Source organism: Petromyzon marinus, chromosome 25 (assembly GCF_048934315.1).
Source record: "Petromyzon marinus isolate PM22_M1 ecotype Great Lakes invasive population chromosome 25, UKy_Petmar_22M1.pri1.0, whole genome shotgun sequence".
NCBI classification, from domain to species: domain Eukaryota; kingdom Metazoa; phylum Chordata; class Hyperoartia; order Petromyzontiformes; family Petromyzontidae; genus Petromyzon; species Petromyzon marinus.
The window spans coordinates 1,375,346-1,397,124 of NC_133691.1; the positions used below are offsets into that span (position 1 = coordinate 1,375,346).

General features: G+C 44.0%; 1 protein-coding gene across 3 annotated transcripts; it reads left to right on the forward strand.

The window, feature by feature from the left end:
- Positions 1 to 49: 49 nt before the first annotated feature.
- PIGN (phosphatidylinositol glycan anchor biosynthesis class N) lies at positions 50 to 20,388 on the forward strand. Of its 3 annotated transcripts, none has more exons than XM_032960771.2 (30): positions 50 to 136; positions 995 to 1,080; positions 2,712 to 2,948; positions 4,424 to 4,545; positions 4,966 to 5,064; positions 5,176 to 5,282; positions 5,388 to 5,512; positions 5,666 to 5,796; positions 6,922 to 7,038; positions 7,192 to 7,232; positions 7,357 to 7,416; positions 8,524 to 8,616; positions 8,844 to 8,896; positions 9,065 to 9,143; positions 9,672 to 9,854; positions 10,471 to 10,607; positions 11,262 to 11,361; positions 11,487 to 11,579; positions 11,727 to 11,818; positions 11,940 to 12,054; positions 12,751 to 12,859; positions 13,363 to 13,465; positions 14,053 to 14,155; positions 15,014 to 15,097; positions 15,213 to 15,268; positions 15,767 to 15,842; positions 16,483 to 16,556; positions 17,230 to 17,272; positions 17,544 to 17,596; positions 17,787 to 20,388. In XM_032960771.2, exons 2-30 carry the CDS (start codon positions 1,028 to 1,030, stop codon positions 17,905 to 17,907), a joined length of 2,859 nt encoding a protein of 952 aa, XP_032816662.2. In that variant the 5' UTR covers positions 50 to 136; positions 995 to 1,027; the 3' UTR covers positions 17,908 to 20,388. The 3 variants fall into 3 exon arrangements, with proteins under 3 accessions (XP_032816662.2, XP_032816660.2, XP_075925723.1); XM_032960769.2 differs by lacking the exon at positions 50 to 136 and adding an exon at positions 153 to 360; XM_076069608.1 differs by lacking the exon at positions 50 to 136 and adding an exon at positions 154 to 364.
- The last annotated feature ends 1,391 nt before the right edge of the window (positions 20,389 to 21,779 follow it).

The window sequence follows — 21,779 nt, forward strand, 5'->3', positions numbered from 1 at the left end:
TTGGTTAATCTTGGGCTGGTAGGCGAGACCCCAGCGCTCGCTACCAACGCTCTTGTCCAATGGGAGACCGCGTTGTGCTTATCCGCTCTATGGAATGTAATCTCGTGGATTCACTGTCGGCGGCCAACCACCCCAGGTGGCGATTTCCTGGTTCCTGAAATGTATTTTTTTAAAATAAATATTAAAAAGCACATTCGTGACTTTACGTTTAGGATTAAATGCCGTAATTAACACGTCTTTAAAAAAATTCACGTTATAAATTGTAAAGTAAAAAAAACTGTTGCCTCGGAGCGGTTGGGAGTCCCAGTCTTCCGGGTTGGGACACGCGTAGAAGGTCCCGGCATGTCTCCCACGTCTCCTGTGGGTGTGTTCCCTGTGTCTCTCGCCGTGTTCTCTCTGTCTCCACGCCATGCTCTCCGTGTCCAGTGTTCCCTGTGGGTGTGTTCCCTGTGTCTCTCGCCGTATTCTCTCTGTCTCCACGCCATGCTCTCCGTGTCCAGTGTCCCCTGTGGGTGTGTTCCCTGTGTCTCTCGCCGTGTTCCCTCTGTCTCCACGCCATGCTCTCCGTGTCCAGTGTCCCCTGTGGGTGTGTTCCCTGTGTCTCTCGCCGTGTTCCCTCTGTCTCCACGCCATGCTCTCCGTGTCCAGTGTCTCCTGTCACCCTGTGTCTATGTCTGCGTGTCTGTCCCCGTGTACCTGTGTTTCTGTGTTGTGTCAACGTGGCCCCTTTATCTGTCCCTCTGTATCTCGATGCCCCGTATATTTGTGTTCCGTCACCTGACCCACTCTACCTTTCTATCTCATGTCCTGTATTTCAGCGTCACTGTCATCGGTATCTCTGTGTCCCGTGTCTCTTGTATCCCTGTATCTCCACATTTTCAGTCACCTAAACCCATGTTTGGTGATCCCCGTAGCAGCAGATCGCAGACACTCCCCGTGTCTACATTCCCCACATGGTCCGTGATTCCAGGTGTTGATGTCTCTGTATTCTTAGATCCTCAGAAAGTCACGGGCTCCACTCCCAGAGATGCTGCTGCCCAGATCCAGCGGTGGTCTGCGGGCATCCGTGCAGGATGACAGGTGCCGTAGGACATTGCTGGACATAACGCAGTGATAATCACATTCAGTTGCATTTGACTTCTGGGATCCGTTCATTCATTCGTTTCACAGATGTACACACGTCACTGACACGGATATCCCAGATATGCCGTTTGCACCGATGGGCCCTCCGATGCAGACTGTAGTTCCAGTGCTCACCTCTACACACACACACGTGGATGTTACCATTAGATACTGACCAGGCAGCAAGGCGATGAAAGGCCGGCTAAGTCCTTGACGGAGATGCGCTGTGGAGGAAGATATGGGATGGATATTCATGCCACCCTTTCACTTAGATTTTTTGGAAGTTAAGAACTTGCAATGTTCCACTGTATGGGCAGGGTGTCGTGGCCAAGCGGTGGATGTCGTCCCTTGTCTTTCAGAGGTTCCTGGTTCTAATCCAGCGGCCTCCATTCAACATACATTACTTCGGGTTTATTAACCGTTAAAACACGCGCCATCCGTTTCACGGTGGAATTTAAAAGTATCTTGTGACGACATTTCAAAGAGTAGGCCATCGTGTGCCGACCTCGTGATCCGCCAGATTTGCTGAATTTGAAAAAAATGACTCGCAAATTACTCTATTCGAATCTACCTCCTGTGAAGATTGGTCAGGACCCTCCTGAAAAAATATAGCCATGAGACTTAGTGAAGCTTTACTGGGTAAAACAAGGAGCGTGATAATCATTATCATGATATAATAATAACAGGCTGTTTTGGTTGCTGGCAATGCATCAACATCCATTCTTGCGCTGCACTATAGTTCCACGTCTGTACTCCCTTTCATGGCCAATGCCCCCCTTTTACCAACCTGTACTGACAAAAACACATTCCTGCGGAGGGAGCTGGTAGGAACGTTGGGTTGCTCGGTTAATGGCCAGGGTCAATGGTGGCGTGGTGTATTCCGAAAATATGCCCGACTGTGAGGGCGGGCACAAGCCGGCGTGAGTAGGTTAAATGTTGAGTTTTATAAGGGCACCACGGGGTGACCAGCCCCTCCCCACCCAACCCCACCCCTCCCACCTCCCCACCCAGCCCCACCCTCCCCACCCAGCCCTTCCCCCACCCAGCCCCACCCAGCCCCACCCCTCCCATTTTTGGATGCACGACGGACGGACACAATAATCCCCTGTGGGCAGGTGTAACCAGGAGGTTCCTACCAGTATAAACCCCACAACCTGTATGTATGGTGTGGGGTGGCCCTCATTCAGTAGTGGATTGACTAAGGGCTGTCCACGTACACAATGCTCCATTGTGGCATAACAATGTTCACATTAAAATCACAATAAAATACATGCAATTGCCTGCCAAATAGTCCCCCTGTAGAACCTGACATTAAACTTACATTTTACTCTTGTAAAGCCAACACCCGACCTGCTCTTACCATCTAGCCTCGGTCCCCAACCTAACAGTTAGGAAGACAATATTTGCTAACCCACGCTGTACAACCAGCATGGTACCTGAGAGGACTGCTCAGAGCTTGTACTGTATATCCAAGCAACATCTGACCCAACATGGTGTGGCATTTGGTGGCTGGCAGGGAAACACTGAGAACACATACCACTTACAAATAAATACAACAACCTGAAACCTCACCCCTCGCCGTGTCGCAGTGTCACCGACGTGCGCTACCGTCGCTTCATCCTGGTGGCGCTTGTCATCCACCTGGTGTTTTTCGCCTCCATCTTCGAGATCTACTTCAGCTCCCCGCTGGTCCATGGCGCCAGCCCCCATGCCGCGCCAGGCCCCGCGCCCGCCCGGCGCCTGGTGTTGTTAGTGGCGGACGGGCTGCGGGCAGACTCGATCTACCGTCCCGTGAGCGTCGGACAAAGCCGTGCACCCTACCTGCGGTGAGGACATGGAGAGTGGAGGACACGGAGGCGCAGCTCATTGTTTATTTTTGTCCTTGATGTTCCGTGGTACGTTTTATGGGAATTTGATTTGTTATTTGGTCACTGATAAAGGATGCACTTTTGACTCGCAGTATTTGTGAATCCCTTGCTGGATGAAGGCCTCACTATGCTATGCCACTGATGGGGGTTGTTTCACCATGCTGATTAGTGCGGGTTGTTGAAGGGGGGGGCCTAGGATCGATTTATATATCCCTTGTCGCTAATGTTAGTCGTGGCCAGAAATTGAACTCGGGTCAACAGCTTCATAGTGCAATGAATGAACCATTGCACGACCACCACTCCATACCCTCACATAGTACAGCTAAAATGTATCACACTGGAAATATTTTTCGTTTATTTTAGATTGCTGAATTGTTAATCGCTGTCAGACATTGTTTATGTTGTTTCATATTGTTCACATGTGTACAGTACTGGTTTGTGACAGATTCCCCTTGAAAATTAGACTTTTAGTCTTAGTGGGCTGTCACTTGGTTTAAATATCGACCTGGTGGTTTCATAGGAACCATTCATAAACCGATCCAGTGATCATCTCTCATTCCTGGCTCTTCCTGCCATCCACCTCACCTCCACTATCCTGCCTTCATCACTTACATTATAAGAACGAACACATTATAAGGTCGCACTCATTACACACAAAGTGCTTGCTACAAGTGAACCACAATACCTTGCTGATCTCGTCAAGGAGCATAAACCATCACACAAACTCCGATCATCCTCGCAGTGGCTTTTGGGTAACCATCGAACAAAGATGGTCACTGCATCGTGTGCTTTCAGATGCGCTTCTGTGGCCGTCTGGAATGTTCTTCCTTCCGATATTAGGAAGCCACTGGAGCGATGCACTTTTAAATCTAGATGGAAAACTAATTTCTTTAGAACTGCTTTTTGTGTTTAGTTTGTTGTCCTTACCCTGCACTTCCAATTATCGTGGTTGGCTATCGTGGGAATGATATTGTGATGTAATCCAGAGGACACTGGTTCGGTTCATTCTACTGGCAGGTCGGAAACAATGTGTAAGCTTCTTAAATACACATCGCCTCTGTCCACCCAGCAGTACAAATGGGTAGACCACCATTGTTATGCAAGTTACACGTGGTGGTTGTGGTGTAAAATGTGGATACTATCACCTCTTAAAAGATGTCTGGTTATTGAGGGAGACGAGACCAAATTCCCTCTCGAGTAATTCTAGAGCCAACTTTTAGTGAAGACCACCCTCCAGTTAGTGGCATGAGCAAGGAATTGCAGGCCTGCACCTTTATCTTTTTGATAGAATGGTGACTCGTAAGAATTTGCGAGAAGCGCAGGGTGCTTGTTACATGCCTAATAAGTTGCTCATAGCTCGCCAGAGATTGCAGATGTGTGGAACACGCTGCTATATGAATCGCTTCTGTTGTGCAAACCGATATGTGATGCAGGAGAGTGATGGAGGAATTGGGCAGCTGGGGCATCTCCCACACGCGGGTGCCGACGGAGTCACGGCCGGGACACGTGGCCCTCATTGCTGGTTTCTACGAGGATGTCGGTGCTGTGGCTAAGGGTACAAACACTGCACCTTAGTCCACATCAATTGAAGACAATTCTTTAGCATTATTAGTTCCACGGGCTAAAACATCTAACACTAGTTATTGGCTGCATATTTACACTACCCTTTTAAAATAAAGTAAATCTTATCGCGCAGTGCTACATTTGGGGCCAGCAGAGGACAGTGCAACAAAATCCGCCGCTGTACTGTTTTTCTATGCTCCAACGTCTATGCTCTCCGCCCTCACCAACCACCACTGACCAGAGTGGTGCAGTTTCGTAAAATAACCCCCAGGACCCGTACAGTGTGGGGAAGCTCTCAGTATTGGATTGGCAATACGACTGTACATGTGCAAATGGGTGAGCTCATAGTAGCTTCGCTCACAACTATTTTTAAATAATCTGATTAATATTGATGTAAAATTTTCCCACCCAGGTTGGCAAGAAAACCCAGTGGAGTTTGATTCTGTTTTTAACGAGAGCAGATTCACTTGGTCATGGGGAAGCCCTGACATCCTGCCTATGTTTGCCAAAGGTAAACAAGGCTTGCAGCACACAATCTTTAAAAAAAAAACACACGGCTATTTGACAAAACTGTACAATCCTCTGCTGGGAAGTCTTTCAACTTGTTTATGAATAATTACAGGAGCAAGTGGGGATCACGTTCACACATTTTCCTACGATGCAAAGAAGGAAGATTTCGCTTCGAAAGACGCCTCTAAATTGGACACTTGGGTTTTCGATCATGTCAAGGTAATCCCCCCCCCCCATTCAGAAGAGCGCAAATTTAGTTTTACGGTAACCCTACAGTGCATTTGCGGTTAAATTTACCGCGTGTGAATGTGTTCACCGTTACAGAGCTTTTTAAAAGATGCATCTTCAAACGAAAAGCTGGCCGCCCAGCTGTCCCAGGATAAAATCGTTTTTTTTCTACATCTTCTGGGACTGGACACAAATGGTCACGCCCATCGTCCTGCATCGAGGTACATCAAACACTCGTTCTCAGCGTGACATCTCATTGGATGAAATGTCGCCGACACACTTCCGTTCTGTTTCATCGTCGCATAAATCCGGCATCGATGGCGCGCACACACGCGCCGTTTTTATTCACGTATTTATTTTGTATTTATTTGCAGGGAGTACTTGGATAATATCGCAAGTGTGGATCACGGGATTGGAGAGATTGTGTCTATAATCGAAGATTATTTTGGCAATGACAAAAAGACCGCTTACGTATTTACTTCGGATCACGGCATGACTGACTGGGGTGAGCTGTGCCAAATAATAACGACATCTCCTGGATTTTCGCACAAACGTTAAATGAACTACACGCTAACAGAAGGCAACTTATACAACGTAAAAATAGCACGCTCTTAAACAATTTGCCAAGTACACGATGATAGACCTGGAATTCAATAAGCAACAGAGTAGCCAAACTGCCTTCGTCATGCGTTACTGTTTAACGGCCTTAGAGGACATCACCGCATACGACCCGCAGTGGATCTCGCACCACGTTCAGTCATTTTGCACCACTGCTGACATGAGTTTGTGAGATGACGTAATGGACATCGCTGTTCATAATGAACATCACTGGCTAGTAGGTTTCTCAAACATTTAGTCATGGCAGAGATCAGTCTGTGAGCAGCCCGTGCCTTCCAATTTGAGCCTTCCGCACCAATGTAATCACATGCTTCTGTTCAATTCAAACATTTATATTCTATTGAGAAGCCCATTGCGATTCAATGGAAGTAAAATACTTTTGAGGGGTGGGGCACACGCTGATGGGTAACTCATCACTGGCACCCACTCCTCCCTAATGGCACAGAACCATCTATTGTATTTTGTAATGTGGTTTGTGTCACATTTCAAACCATTGCAAATGGTGGAGCTGATAAGCAGCATTGGGGCCAATGAGCCAAATTAGCTGTATTTTCAGGTCAATGGTAAACAAAAACATTTTACCCCGTTTCTATGTAACTACAAATAATACACTTTCAAATGATTACCCGTCCATTGGAATTGGTGGAGCGGACCAGTAGAGTTACTCTGGATAAACAAACATACATACGTGCCTAATCATTATTTGATGATGCTGCGTTGGCAGTTGTGCACAAATGCAACAAAAATCGACACATTCGTAAATAATTCTGCCTTAAAAAGTTAAAAAATATGTAAGAGGTAACGTTTTTGGCAATGGCCCTTCTTCACAGAACATAGGCCAGAGAGGTAGAGTGGATAAGAGTTGGAGACAATTTCTATACCTTACGGCCTGATAAGAATTGAAAGAATGTGTTGAGTTATTCTGTGATTCATACATACATGCATACATATTAGCTGTGTATTATGTAAATGCTCAGCCCTTCAATACGTGACACCGTGGTTACCACCGCAGGGTCCCATGGCGCCGGGCATCTGTCTGAGACTCTCACTCCGCTGATAGCCTGGGGTGCCGGGGTGAATAGACCACATCCCCCGGGTGGACAGATACACACAGACACTTACTCACAAGGTAAGCGTGATGTGTCTGCCTCTCACTCTTATGCAGGTGATTCCATGCTAGCAAAAATTGCTTGTGCACGCCTGTCAGAGCAAAAGGAATCATTGACTCATCGGACACGAGTTGTCAAGTTTGTACCAAACTTTTTTTCCCATTTTATTTCAGATTGGGGTCTTGGCCACCTTAACAGAATGGATGTGAACCAGGTAACTACATTTTCATTGAGAGCACCATTTGTTTTAATGTACTAGTTTATGAGTATTTGTGAAAGATAAAATATTATTTCATTTGTGTTGTGCAGTTTAATATTTTTTTGTATGTCTCCAAAAGGCTGATGTGGCACCTCTCATGACTTCCCTCCTTGGGATTCCCTTTCCTCTCAATTCAGTGGTGAGTCCAGCACAGACAAATTAAGACGTATTCTTGGTTCTTTGGGTAAAGTCACGTAGAAGGGAAACAATAAAATAATAAAAATATAAAACAATAAAATTCTCACAACGTTTCGACTGCAACAAAAGCAATCATCATTTGAAATTTCAAATTTTCTTGCTGTGGTTTTCACACCTGATGATTGCTTGTGCTGCAGTCGAAACGTCGTGAGAATTTTATTGTTTTATATTTTTTATAATTTTATTGTTTCCCTTCTACGTGGCTTTACCGAAAAAACCAAGAATATGAATCCGTGCAGTCACGAAAGTTTTAAATCAAAATTAAGACGTAGTTGGATTATCACTTCTTTTTTCCTTATGATAAACGCAAGCATGTGTAATGAGTGATGTCGCTCTGTAATTGTAAAACGTGACCAGTTATGAATGTCTCACATTTATAATTTAATAAATGGTTGTTTTACAGTTTTATCCCTTGTTGTTTTGAGCAGATTAGGTTCGTTAGTAGAAGATAAAGAGGAATGGTATTTCTGAGGTTGTGAATTGGAATGCTTTTAAGTGTGTGGCTTGTGTGAAAATGTGAGTGTTGATTAAAGCACTAAAACACACCAGTAGTGCAACTGTCATTTTTACAGACACATTTAACGGAAAAGAATACCAATTTAAGCCACATTTGAGCAGTTATTTTTTACGAATTTTCTTCCAATTGTATCTATTTTAATTCGTGCTGGAGAAGAGCCAGTAGGAGTTTACTTTTCTTAACCAAACGTCAGAGAGCACTGCACTTTCCCACACTGCTACAGAGAAATGTTTGTCACACAGCAATTAAACCGATATATTTTTATTGTCAGGGCTGGAGAATTTAGCCAAATTCAGTTAACAGACACATTTAATTTGATGTATTTTTTGTGCAGCCATTGGTGGCCGGGCTGAGATCATTGACTTTTTACACTTCACAAAGCACATTCAGATGGCTTACCCAGATTCTAACGCAGAATCTCAGAGGTGCCGGCTCAGTGCTCTGACCCCTGAGCCCCCCGACCACCTGTGTGTGTGTGCTTGTGCGCGCGACCGTGCGAACGTGTTTTAATGCATGGGATGTGTTTGGCAGGGCGTTCTGCCTCTGGGCTACCTCAACAACTCGGAGCTCTTTAAGGCAGAGAACATATTTGCAAATGCTCAGGCAATATTGGAGCAGTTCCAGGTCAGTGGAAAGTTACAAAGGGTGTTTTGGTGTATTTTGGGTGGGACAGTGCATTTTTGTAAACTAGTCCATGTAATTTGGGAAAGCTGCACAAGCTTGTCCTGCTTTAAGTAATGTGTGTCTATTTAATGATTGTATGCATGTATGTCGAAATTATTTCGTATCGTACATGGCCAATCGTGCGAATGAAGTAATGACGACTCGTTTCCTTGTTTTAACTTTTGCAGCTGAAAATGAATCAGAAGAAGGAAACTCTGTCCCCTTTCTTCACACCTTACAAGTAATGTTCTCCTGAAGTGTTACATTCTTAAAAGGCTTTCTCACACTAACTCTTCACTGTTGAAGGAGAATGGAGTGTGATGCGAGGTATTTTACTGTCCATGTGTGTTGTTGAGACACTAATGTTTTGGTTTACTCCCCTTCCACCCCCTGGCTCTTGAACCCTCAGGCCTCTGTCCGACAGCACGTGGCAGGATTTGTTGGCAGTGGCCAGGACCCACATTGGGCAGCGCAGGTTTCAAGAAGCTGTACGTCCTTGCTTGACAATGTGTTCATGTTGCAGCAGTCTGTATTTGCTTTCTTTTGCAAAGTCATGTTTTGGATCGCTCTTTTCCCCTTCATCCAGGTCTCCTAAGCAAAGTTTTAACTAAAGGTATTGCAAAGGGGCCCCTCTCTTGGTCTATTTAAAATGCATAACAACAATGCCATCTACTTAACCAAGCCTTATTGAGTCTCAGGACCCTTTCAGGAGTTGCTTGGCCAATGTCACGAATGAGTATGACACGAATTGTATCGGGTTCAGTCTAAATATAACAATGACAGCAGTGTCCTTTGTTTAACACGTGGGAGGCTTTCGCGACCAAAATATCATCCACAATATAATTTTTTTGGGTTAAATATACAAACAGTGTCCTCTGTTTATCCCGTAAAACCTTCAGGGGCATTCCCCGTATTGTAATGTTTGACCGAATTAATTCAGGAGTGTTTGGCAAGATTGCGAGGCCCACGACGGCGAGGATTCGTGCCAGACTCCTTCCTCCGACTGCGGTGTGCAGGTCAGTGCTTGTCGGGGGCTGATTGACGTGGCGCTGGACGGGCTGCGGTATTACCACACCTACGACCGGGCCTTCCTGGGCACCAGCGTGGCATTCGGTTTCCTGGGCTGGATCAGCTACGTGGTTCTGCTTGTGCTGCGCAAGCACACGGGCGTGCTGACGCCCTCCAGTGCAGGCACAGCGGTGCGTACCTCTCGCACGCACAGCGTGTGCACCTCCGATTAGCACGGTTGGCTACGTACGGTGCGAAAGAAGTTGAACATACATACATAGACTACCCGTGCCAGATCCGGTTACCACCTTAATAAGTGGAAATCAAGAAAAGCCCGGAATGCGACTGCGGAAACCCTGACCAAACTGTAGAGCACACTGTGGGAACTTCACAAATTCATCGGAGGTGCAGCAGCAGCAGCAGCAGCAGCAATTCATTCAGCCTCACTTGAAGCCATCGTGTGGTTTTCAAGCTTGAGCATAGAATCTCATGTGCTGTGCACTAAAGCCATGCACAATAATAAGAAGAAGCAGGTCCTCAACATCAGGGGTGGGGTTCTCTGGTATATGCATTTAAATAACAAATACCAAACTTTTTTTTTAATGTAGAACAAATTTAGCCAATTGTTCTAAGTGCTCAACAATTCATACTGTATTTAAACCGTGTATAATATTAAGATCTACGTTAACTTAACATTATTAAGAAACTTTACATGGTTTGGAGGGCTCCTGGAGCGGTTCTCTACTGTCATTACTCTGTAGTGCCTTACTGAAATGGGACGGGCTGGTTTGTGATATCTCCGTGTAGCATAGGGACACGCACGCGGCGTCTGCTCTCGCCGTTGGGGCGGCGGTCGTCGTGCTCCTGCTGCTGAAGTTCTCTCCGTGGACGCACTACGTCTACTGCCTGCTGCCCGTGGCCACCTGGGGCGCTGCTACCCAAAGGTAGGTGCAACCCGCCGGTGTCACCGTGTCACCAACCGCCCGCGCTCAACGCATGCGTGCAGCCCACACATTAACGGGATCTGTAAACGATGAGGAACAGAATGAATAGTGCAGGCTGGAAAACCATGTGTTTCAGACATGACATAAAAATGTGTATAAAGCACACGGCCTTTTTTGCATATGTCGGTATGTTGAACTTCTTTCGCATCACACGTAGCCAACCGCAAATCGGAGGTGCCCTCGAGTTGACGTTTAAGCAACGTGACCATCCAACACTGCTGTGTGCATTGCCCCATCGTAAACAATACAGGACAATCTCATTTGTTATCAATTTTGCGTCGTCCTGAAAAAATATATATTGTATTTCTCTAGGTCAGCGGTAGGTTAAAAGTTTTTGAACCCATAAGATTAAAGTGAAAAATTTTGAATGAATACTCATCATGTAACATTTTGTGGTTTAGGAGGAACACGATTCAAATTGAATACACAGCAGCATGAGACTTTCATAAGGACATTATGGTTAATGCATTTACCCCAGAACAGTTCAAAAGGGTGCCCACCCAGCTGGATCAGAAGCCTCATTTGGCTCAAATGATCCAAAGAAAGATCAACAGTTAACAAATGTAATATTTCTCTCTTTAAATCCGGCCGCAGCATGGAAGATTGGCGCAAGGTTATGACGACATTGCGACTTTGTGGCCTCAAATCTTTGCTTGGAGGTTTGCTCTTGTCAGTGAGTGGAATTGAAATAATGGTGAGTGATGATTAAATTACTCCCCTCGGTTTTGTAAGGCTTTTATATCACACAGCAGCAGCAGCAGCAGCAGGTTTCTTCAGAAATTAATTTTAAATGTATACTTGTGCCTTGAATCCTTGCAGGTTTTGAGTTTCTTTTACCGCGAGATGCTGAGTGTGGAGCTCGTAGCGTTGGCGGTGTGGCCTTTTACGACTGTCCTTTGGACTAAAGACAAGGTGAATAAAACCTTGCCCAACCAACATTTCAATACTGTATTCAAACCCAAAGGCTATGAGCAGAACAATCTATAGTAGATGTTCAATTTCTGAGACAGTGGCGGTGCTTGCTGTGATTCGCTGGCGTCTCTATCATCCTGTCTGCAGCTCGTGTCTGGGAGCTGGTCGCTTGCCTGCCTGTTGCTGGCCATCCACCCCCTGCTGCCGGTGGTGGGGAGGGATGCCAACATCTCCCTTGTGTGGGTTTGCTCGCGTCAGCAGAACTCCGTGTGCAGACGGGCAGCTGCAGCGACTTTTGACATCGACGTGTTCACAATGATATTAATCATCTTTTGAAAATGCTGTTTGTCCACCTTTCAGAGTGCTGGCTGGTGCTCTAACCATCCTGCTGTCAGCACTGTTGATGCTCGCGCTCCATCGGGTGTTGAAAACGTCTGACTTCTCATGGTGGCAGACCGCCACATGTCTGACACAAGTAGGCTTTGATGTTCAACAAACTCTGACGAAGCTGTACGTTGTGCACAGTGCCCACAGGGCTAATGTTACTGGAGAGTAATATCTGAACCAGTCCTGGGCCTCATCCATCCAGCACTGACCAGCGTGGTGAAGTATGGTCAAACAACCCTCACGCACGGCAGCGTTGGGAGGTCTTCATTCAGCAGTAGACTGGCAAAGAGATTCAAATTACGATTATTAATATTCTCTTACATGCGCAAGTCTACATTTACCACATGGGCTGAATGTCGAGGGTGCCCAGAATGTCCCCTGTAGCAGCTCCTTCACCAGTTTTCAGCAGCACTGTTAACGAGTCATTACACGAGTTTACCATCCACACCATTTCAATCAAGAATCTATTTTACATCTCGATTTGTATTTAATGTCTCGATTGTTTTACCTTGTTCTGTCTTATTCGTTCCATTTACATGGAAGCAACATTTGTATAGAACGGTCACATATAAATATAAGCGTTTTTGCAAAAAATATTTTATGAATGCATGATTAGATTTTAATCAATGAACCGATTAAATGTCACACGCTTCGAGTGTGGAACTGCTCAGTGAACAGAGACAATGACATAAAAATAATATGTGCGTTTAAACACCGCTCACTGGCACTGGAACAAATGTTGATGTACGTCTTTGGATGACATGCTTCTCTCGTCTCTGTACAGATGTGCAGCGTGGCGATGTCGGTCTACATTGTGAACAGCACACATGGCAGTCTTGCCGCAAAAGAGGGCCTGCCCCTCTTCAACCAAATCACCAGCTGGGCCACGCTTGGTCAGTTTTTTCACTCGCAATGAAGACAGAGATCCCCCGTATAGTCTTAACAGACTTGGCGCAAGTGTTGTTAGCGAGCATCTGTGAAGGTCGGCGCAGCATACGAGAGGGTTTGTGGCCAGCACTACACCCAGCTGCCCTTTGACAATAATCTGAGTGTATATTTTTTAATTATGAACAATGCATTGCTAAAACCAATTTACTAATCATTCGAAGGTGCGATGGCACGCACTGGTTATCCTATTGCGCTGTAAACTCGGTGACCTGAGTTCAATTCCTGGCCACAGCTCACATCAGTGGCAAGTGATAACGGGAACCAGTCCTCAACACTCCCTTCACAAACCCACACTCGCCAACGTGGTGAAGTGTGTTTACACAACTTCCATGGCTGACGCGTGGAGAGTCGTTCGTCCTGCATGGATTGATAAAAAGCTGCGAATTTTTGTCATGAAATCATGCATTTCTACTTGAACGTAAATACGTTATTTTTGCCATGCCATCAGGGTCGTCTCTTCTGGTGCCAATGCTGAGCCCCACCCTGGTGATCCACCGCCTGCTCAGCGTGTACCTGGCTTTCATGTCCCCCTACCTCCTCATGAGCACCTCGTATCCTTCGGAAGGCGCATTATTGCGCAGCACATTCAGTGGGAATTTTCTTGTAATTTTCAACACCAATTTATGTTTTCAATTACATATTTGGGCATATATATGACGCATAAATAAATAAGCAGAGAAACGTCCGTCTCCATGTTAAACATAAATATTGTACTAATTCATCAACATGAGGCTTCCAGACTTCCTTTTCAGCAGTAATTGTTTAAGGGAGCAAACTCATTTTCAGCCTTTTGGGCCTCATCAGCAGAGTTAGGCTCCTTAAACACATAATACTGGGTTGGCAGACTTTGGAGGCAACAGCCATCTAGCAAGATCGCCTAGCCTGTTCAGAAGACCCCTATGTTTATGGACTCAAACGCATTGCATATTTACGTGTATAAAATGACAATTGTCTACCTGTTTTATTCACCATAGTCCTCCACGACAGTACTTATTACACTGTTATATCACAGCTAAATTTGTAGGCAGACCACTATGAAGTCCTTTGATGGCGGTGAATTTTGAGGCATCACACGAACCCCCGCCACCACCCCCCTTCCGATGCGACAGCCCGCGAGCCTCCTTGACGGAGCCTGCAGACACGAGGCCCTGTTCACGCTCTCGCTCGAGGGCCTCATGCTGGCCTGGGTGTGCGTGGAGGCCAGGACGGCTCGGCTCCAGGGCCTGGCCCCTCGTGGCGAGGTGACGCGACGACTCCGCCACCACCACCACATGTTTCTGCGCTGTGGGTTAAGCCGTAACGTGGGGCGCCACAGTGGCGAGATGTTAATTGCCTTGCCTGGTATGCAGGAGGTCTCGTAGGTTCGATCCCGATCCTGACGCCTGTACACTTGGAGTTTGCATGTTCTCCCCGTGGTCGTGTAGACTTTTCTCCGGATTCTTCGGTTTTTCTCTCCACATTTAGAAACATGCATTCAGAGTAAATGGTTATTATAAATATACATGCGATAAGCCACTTCGTTGGGCTATAATTTGTGGCCAGGTCGCATCTGAAAAAGAGTTATATAGCTCAGTGGGCCTTACCTGGTAAAATAAAAAGTTTTTCGTTTTATAATTTGTATTTTAATACCTATAGTTCTTGACGACAGTAACGACTGTGGTGAAGTATAGTCGCGCTCATGATACGTGCATGGAATCGTGTGTATGAGAATTATTTTTTACAATACGTGTAAATTATAAGCAAATTTCATGCTAATGTCATATTGCAGTGACGAATGCAGTGAACAAAACTGTTGAAATCAATAAACAGAAACTTAAATAACGATACAATATAATTGATTATTGAATGGAATTGCGACCCTGAGTCATCACAAGTGAATCATTGAGAGTGGTAAACTGCTCAACAACATTTCTTCAACTATGTAAATTTTCTATCATATTTGCTCACACTGGTACAATTTGTGAACAAAGGTATGCCAAACGATTGTGTTTTACGTTGCAGAAAACTACGCAGGTTTCCTTAGGTACAATACAGGCAAGGTGGCTCAACCCACATAAGGTCAAGACAATAATTATTGCGATGTTATTGCTTTTCATCAGTTATCAAAAATGGATTTCGCCTCGTCTGCCTTTGACACGTGGAGACATCTCAAGCTGGATGACATTCGAAGGGGCTACTTTTTTGTATCCTTTGAGCAAGCTTGCACACGCGTCTTATTTGATTCTTGAACACAAGATCACTTAATAATATTCACGTCGTTTTCTATACACCATTGTTTTTCTTGACTCTCATCACCAGGTGTTTTTTATTATATCGGCTTTTTTTGGAACTGGAAACATCGCCTCCATTAACAGGTAATTACTGTGCCTGGCAACTATAGTCATACACCGGTTTGCGTCGGGGATGCGTTCCCTATAAGATGCCACGACGATTATCGCAACCGATGTCAATCAAAGCCAATTTTTCCATGAGAGCTAAACAAAGACAACGTCGGGGTACGGTGAAGCTGTGTTTATGCTCGTATCTTCACCCTATACGTACCCACAGCCTTCCACGAAATTACCATTCCCGGCTATTGGTTGACATGATCGTGAGCGACATCTCAACTAGTCCTGGAATCCCTCCACTTCACAATCCCACAATAACCAGTCTGGTGAAGTAAGGTGTAGCAACCCCTAAGACTGACATTGCATTGGGAGGGCCTTCATGCAGCAGCAGATTGACAAAAGGCGCTAAAAAGTTAAGTGTAATGCTCTACAATGCTATTTGACCTGTATAGCTCTCGCAAGTGAGAGCTATACGGGTAAACCGCAAAAACCTATGAAGACATTTTGTGCTTTGCTCTCTCCTAGCTTTGACCCTGCATCAGTTTACTGTTTCACAACAGTGTTCAGCCCCTTCGTAATGGGGGCACTCATGATGTGGAAGGTAAGTCTCTTTCACGACAAACCTCTGCACACCAACCTTGGGTTGCTTTTTCTCCTCTTATCGACTAAAGGTCATTGTACAAAGACAGTGAATAGGCCGGTGGAGGGGGGGGGGGTGCAGGAAATTACCTTTTTATTTACATAACACAAGCTGTAGTGGGAATATTATAATGACGCAGCATTCTCTCAGCAACCATGTGTGGTCAAAACATGATTTAGCACAGCAACTAGACATTCCCAGACTACAGGAGTAAGATTTCATTTCGACACAGTTCGCTAGTAGAGGGTGTAACAAACAACTCTTTATCAATTCATGTTAATTGTTAAGCTCGCGACAGATGCATAAAATCGTGTTTGTAAGAAGCAATGTCTTTCGGTTTATATCTTGTGTTGGGTTCACGTCACCTTTATAGCCACTAGAGGTCGCTACATTCACCATAATGTTGACAGACGAGATTGACTCACAATGTGACTGAATAATGACAATTGATTTGCCATGGGGGTAATTTGCTACAGCTCAGCTTACTGGACAAATTAGCTACCTACTTTTCATCTAAGTCATTAGACAATATAAAAATCCTTGCAAAATTGTTACTGGTGATACCATCTTACCATATATATTGTTTTATTCCCCCCCCCAGATCCTTATTCCTTTCATCGTAGTTATGTGTGCTTTTGAAGCTGTTCAAGATTGCACGCGACTTTCCTCTAAGAGGTAATGTAACGAACACCACTACATCTGCACGAGTACACTTTTACATATCGGGCTATGCAAAGCAATACATCTTTGCAATTGCAGTGTATACCTGAGAGCCGTCACTTTTAATAAACATAGCCACATGGAAGACACCGAAATTAAACCTTTTTTATTTTACCAGGTAAGGCCTACTGAGCTATGTAGCTATTTTACTGGTAGGAACGAAGTTGTAAACTGAGTGTACCAGCCTGCAATAGATTAATGTGTCCGTCCGTCCGTCCCCTTTCAATACTTTAACGAAGTGAAATATCGTGCTGTTGGGTGTAAAATCAGCTATAGACAGCGCAGAGACTTGATATGTCTTATAAAATTGCGCAAAATTCCAATGTTCCTACCAGCCCACCCTGCAGGGACCTGTTTCAGACGCAAAGTTGCTTATTATGCGGAATTTGATATCAGCCAAATACTCTAAACGCATGTTTCTAAATGTGGAGAGGAAAGCCGGAGGATCCGGATAAAAATCCACGTGACCACCGGCAGAACATGTAAAAAGCAATGAGATGGCCCGTCAATGATCCCAAGGTCATGTTTCTTGTTTTTTTTACACTACAATAGTTAAATAAAATGATAGGGGTGATGTAATTAGGTGGGAGTTGTTTTGTGACCATATTTTTATTCTGCCCAATTCCAGCCTTTTCCTGATTGTGCTCATCTTGTCTGATATTATGGCTGTGGTGAGTACCAAGGCAAGAACATAGTGCCATCATACTGTTATGATTAATCATTCGTCACAACTTAAAACACCCCTTAAGACTAGCGGCATATGTTTAATATAAACTGTGTGCATGTATAAATACTAGCCAGAATGTATTATGTTGTAAAGCCATAAAGCATTAACATTCACTAGAAAGGCACAATATATAGTATTCGGTGTCTCAATGCATTCAAATATATCTTAAATCCATCCATTGTATTGTCCTAACCAAATCCTGATATTTTTTCCAGCATTTTTTCTTTTTGGTCCAAGACTATGGAAGCTGGCTCGACATTGGAACAAGGTTTTTATTTAATGTTTTTTTTAATCTCAGCAGCCTCTTGCGATCACATTACTCTTCTACACCCACCACTGTTCAATATAACATTGAGCATTGTAACCCACTTTCAGCAACAATTTCGTTTGTAAATGGCAATGTACACCTTTTGTGTGTAATTTTCTTACCCCTTGGAATTTATTTTCTTTCTCTGCAGCATCAGCCACTTTGTGATTGTGATGTTAACAACGATCTTCCTCATGCTGCTGAATGGCCTTGCTCACATCCTGACGAGAAAATGCATCGCATTTCACAACCACCACGTCAAGATTCTCTAGCCATGAGTGGGCTCCAGGTTTTAAGGGTTCATTTCGTGATGGGTTTAACTGAAAAATAACAAGAGTGTTTACTGCAAATGGTTTAGTCAGTAATGTGCACGACTTGGAAGTCTAACATTGTCATAACGCCCTCGTATATAAACTAAGCACGTGAAGCTATTTCACCTTTACAGAACTCCGCTCACTTTGACCAGTTGTAAAAGCCTGTTGGAATAATGTATCGCCCCAATAATTGACGATTAAGATTGAACATTTTGCTGAGTAAATATTTTTGGTTACCGACCTATGTTCACTGTTATCATGGTGCAATGATTTTTGTAATTGCATCGCCAATGTGCTGTAAACATTTGTATTTATACAATTCTAAATGGGCACCTACTTATTTAAATAAGCGGACTTACAATGAAGCATTTTGTACTCTGGCCTAAAATAAATGAATACAATTGGTCCAAATCATTTTTGATATGCATTAGTACTCAGTATCTGCATCTTTATTGAATTCGACGTTGGATGCACTGGGCAGTTTCTTTAAGATTTAGAGTATCATGTTACGTCGCCAACAATTTGTATATGGAAACGTACATATGCACGGCCACTTAAAAGTCTTCAATAATCGTCATGGGGAAAAAAAAAACTGTACCTGAAAAGGAGGAACGTTTGTGGACACAAGCTTTCACGATTACCGTATTTTCCCGCATATAGCCCGCATACACATATAACCTGCAGACGCATATACCCTGCAAAAATAGCGTTTTGTGTAAAACATATTTCAGATATCCCGCACCTCCGTATACCCCGCATGCATTCATATCTTTAACGTCGTTACCGCAGCTTAATTCCATATTAATACGAAGTTTACATTTGTAATACATTCCACTATCAATTGTTCACATTAAAATCATTACGTGCACAAAGAAAATAAACTAACCGGAAACGAGTGAACTTAAAACAGTAAATAAGCAACACAAGTAAATATCCAATAAGTAACACATAACTGGTAGATAAGTAAAGTTTTAGCACTGGTAGATTGCGCACTGCGCAGACAATAGTGGCACTATGGTAATGCCATTGCCTCGCCCCTAACCCCCCCACCTCTCTCTCTCCCCCCCCAGCTCTCCCGTCGCCGGTAAACAAAGTGCGCCCAATTCAAACAGTCGTTTCATTGTACAAACAATTCGAATCATTTAAAACGTGATAACATGTGCAATTTTAGTGTGAGTGGTTTATTCAGCAGTGCTTTAGTCAAAGGTAAGTGTTGCATAGTGGATAGTCCTACCATTACAAAATTTAACTAGTTATGACATATTCTTGGTTGTTTCGGTAAAGTCACGTAGAAGGGAAACAATAAAGTAAAAATATAAACAATAAAATTATCACGACGTTTCGACTGCAACACAAGCAATCATCAGGTGTGAAAACCACAGCAAGAAAATTTGACATTGACTTCTCCAAGACAGGTTCTCTGCAAGCCATCTGGCTACCATGAGAGATTCGTTCTTGAGGCTATCCACATAAATAAACACAGAGACAATTTCAACCGAGAAGATGGATTTTGGCTTAGCAATCATTGGAAGGATTTGATAAACCATTTCGGGTCTTAATTGATTGTTCATGCTTACAGTGGCTTTCAGACCGCATCCATTATTTTCGTCTCCCCCCTCCTCTTTTCCGAGCATAGATGGACTCGTCCATCTGAATAACTGCCAAATCGCTCTCCGTGGTGCTAACGTAAAAAAACGCCAATTTTTTAAAATTTTCTTGCTGTGGTTTTCACACCTGATGATGATTGCTTGTGTTGCAGTCGAAACGTCGTGAGAATGTTATTTTATATTTTTATTATTTTATTGTTTCCCTTCTACGTGACTTTACCGAAATAACCAAGAATATGAATCCCTGCAGTCACGAAAGCTTTAAATAAAAATTTAGTTATGACATGTCAAACGTGTAAAATATTTCTGGAATAGCCCGCACCTCCATATACCCCGCAGGGTCTTGTTGGTAAAAAATGGTATACCCCGTGGGTTTTATGCGAGAAAATAGGTACTTCGTTCTGATACTGGCTGGCACGCGATGCGACAGGGTCCCGCCGCACGAGCGCTTTCCATCACGCAGCCAGCGTCCTTTAAAGATGCACCTCCAGTGACCGCGGTCCCCCCTTTGAGCACACGTTGACCCAAAACCTGGCCGGCAAACAGGCATTCACCTACCAGTAGGGGGCGAAGATTGCGATGTGTAAGCGCAATTGAGTTTGCAGGCAATTTCGAATTTGCACCCTTGACACTGGCGCTTCCTCGTCTTGCAATTTATGTCATGGGATCTTTCGGGTCCACTGGGAAGCGCTGTTGCTGTATTGTGGTGATTACTCCTGGAGTTAAAACTCGGTACAAACCTTGCACCCAAACAAGTGGCGAACGCGCTACTGCCAGGACATGTCACCCTGTTGTATATATTGTCTTGAAAAATAAAAGGTGTAAATTTTTATTGCAATTATGCGAATTTATGTAATTATGCAAATGCATGAAATGGTGCTAATTAGGCTCGGCTTCGTTGTCTCGGGTGTATTACCAATTGTGACAATACAATGATTCTCGCTTTAACTTTTACTCATTGTTTCAGTGTATTTATGTCAGGTCTCAAAATCACCGCAGGATACAGTTCTTATAATTCAGAAAATTATGCATGAACTTAGGAAGGCACCACTCGGACTCTTCTGTGTTAAGCAACTTTAATATCTAAAACTCTAATATGCGAACACTTATGCTCGGAATTGTCAACACAGTCCTCCGGGAGATGTCCTCAATGATCCGTACAATTAACCCTCAATAGTAACAGAACAATCGGATAATTTCTCAAGAGTAGGACGACCATGCACGGCGATAGGAAAAGTCCTTAAAAAATAATGACTATTCATACGAACAGTGATAAAGAAACATGTGCCCAAGGCAAAAGTAGACGTCAATGAATTCATTGGTAAGATTATGTAATTAAGATATGTCGTGCAACAATAATAGTATATGTGCGAGTGTATGTTTAGCTAACAGACGCTTATCAATTGGCTAATGGGGCTTTAATGAGAACAATCGGCTACCCCAAGAGTTAGCGCGACCCTACACGACGATAGGATACTTATAAATGTCTCGTGTGTCATCAATGAGTTCATTGGGAAGATTATGCAATTAACGAATTGTCCTGGAACAATAGTGTGCAGCAAGTGTGCCTGTTTGCCTAACAGATGCTTATCAATTGGCTAATGGGACATCAATGAATTCGCGGGCAAGATGTGATCAAAAGAAAACTCTCAACACAATAGTATTCCTGTGTGTGGATTCGTAACATAGATGCTTATAAATGTTTAATGTATCATCAATGTATTAATTGGTAAGGTAATGCAATTAACGAAAATTACTAAAATATGCTTAACTAAGATTTGTGCTATACCATAGTTACCAAGGGTATTCCAAGGGTTTTATTAACCTTTGTTCCCCGTCTGTATCGCCAGGGATCCGTGCTTCTTATTCTCAAGTTATATTTTGATGTCCTGAGGTTGAAGATATAGCTACTTCGAATTTTACTGTTGTATTTTAAAACCCCAGCCCGCAGTGCCTAACCTGGCTGGCTCTCACTGTTCGGGGATATCCGTGACCCCTGCTGTTTGTCCGGTGTATGTTATTCTTTTATGGCATTTTCCTCTTGATGTTAGATTTGGAATTTACCGCAGAACCTCCTTAGCCCCCCTGCTCCGGGGTTTTTAAAATTACATTTTATGACCTCCCCAGCTGTCCCTTGTGTGGCGAGGCAGGAGGCAGCGGGGTGTGAGGGTGACACCCCCCTCCGCGCCCCAGCGCTACACCATGAACAAAATTATTAAAATA

Bases quoted from the DNA above. Each gene is read 5' to 3' on its own strand.
- PIGN (XM_032960769.2), top strand. The intron at 5,065-5,175 runs GTAAACAAGGCT...GAATAATTACAG, and splicing joins CCTGCCTATGTTTGCCAAAG to GAGCAAGTGGGGATCACGTT. The intron at 11,580-11,726 runs GTGAATAAAACC...TCCTGTCTGCAG, and splicing joins TCCTTTGGACTAAAGACAAG to CTCGTGTCTGGGAGCTGGTC.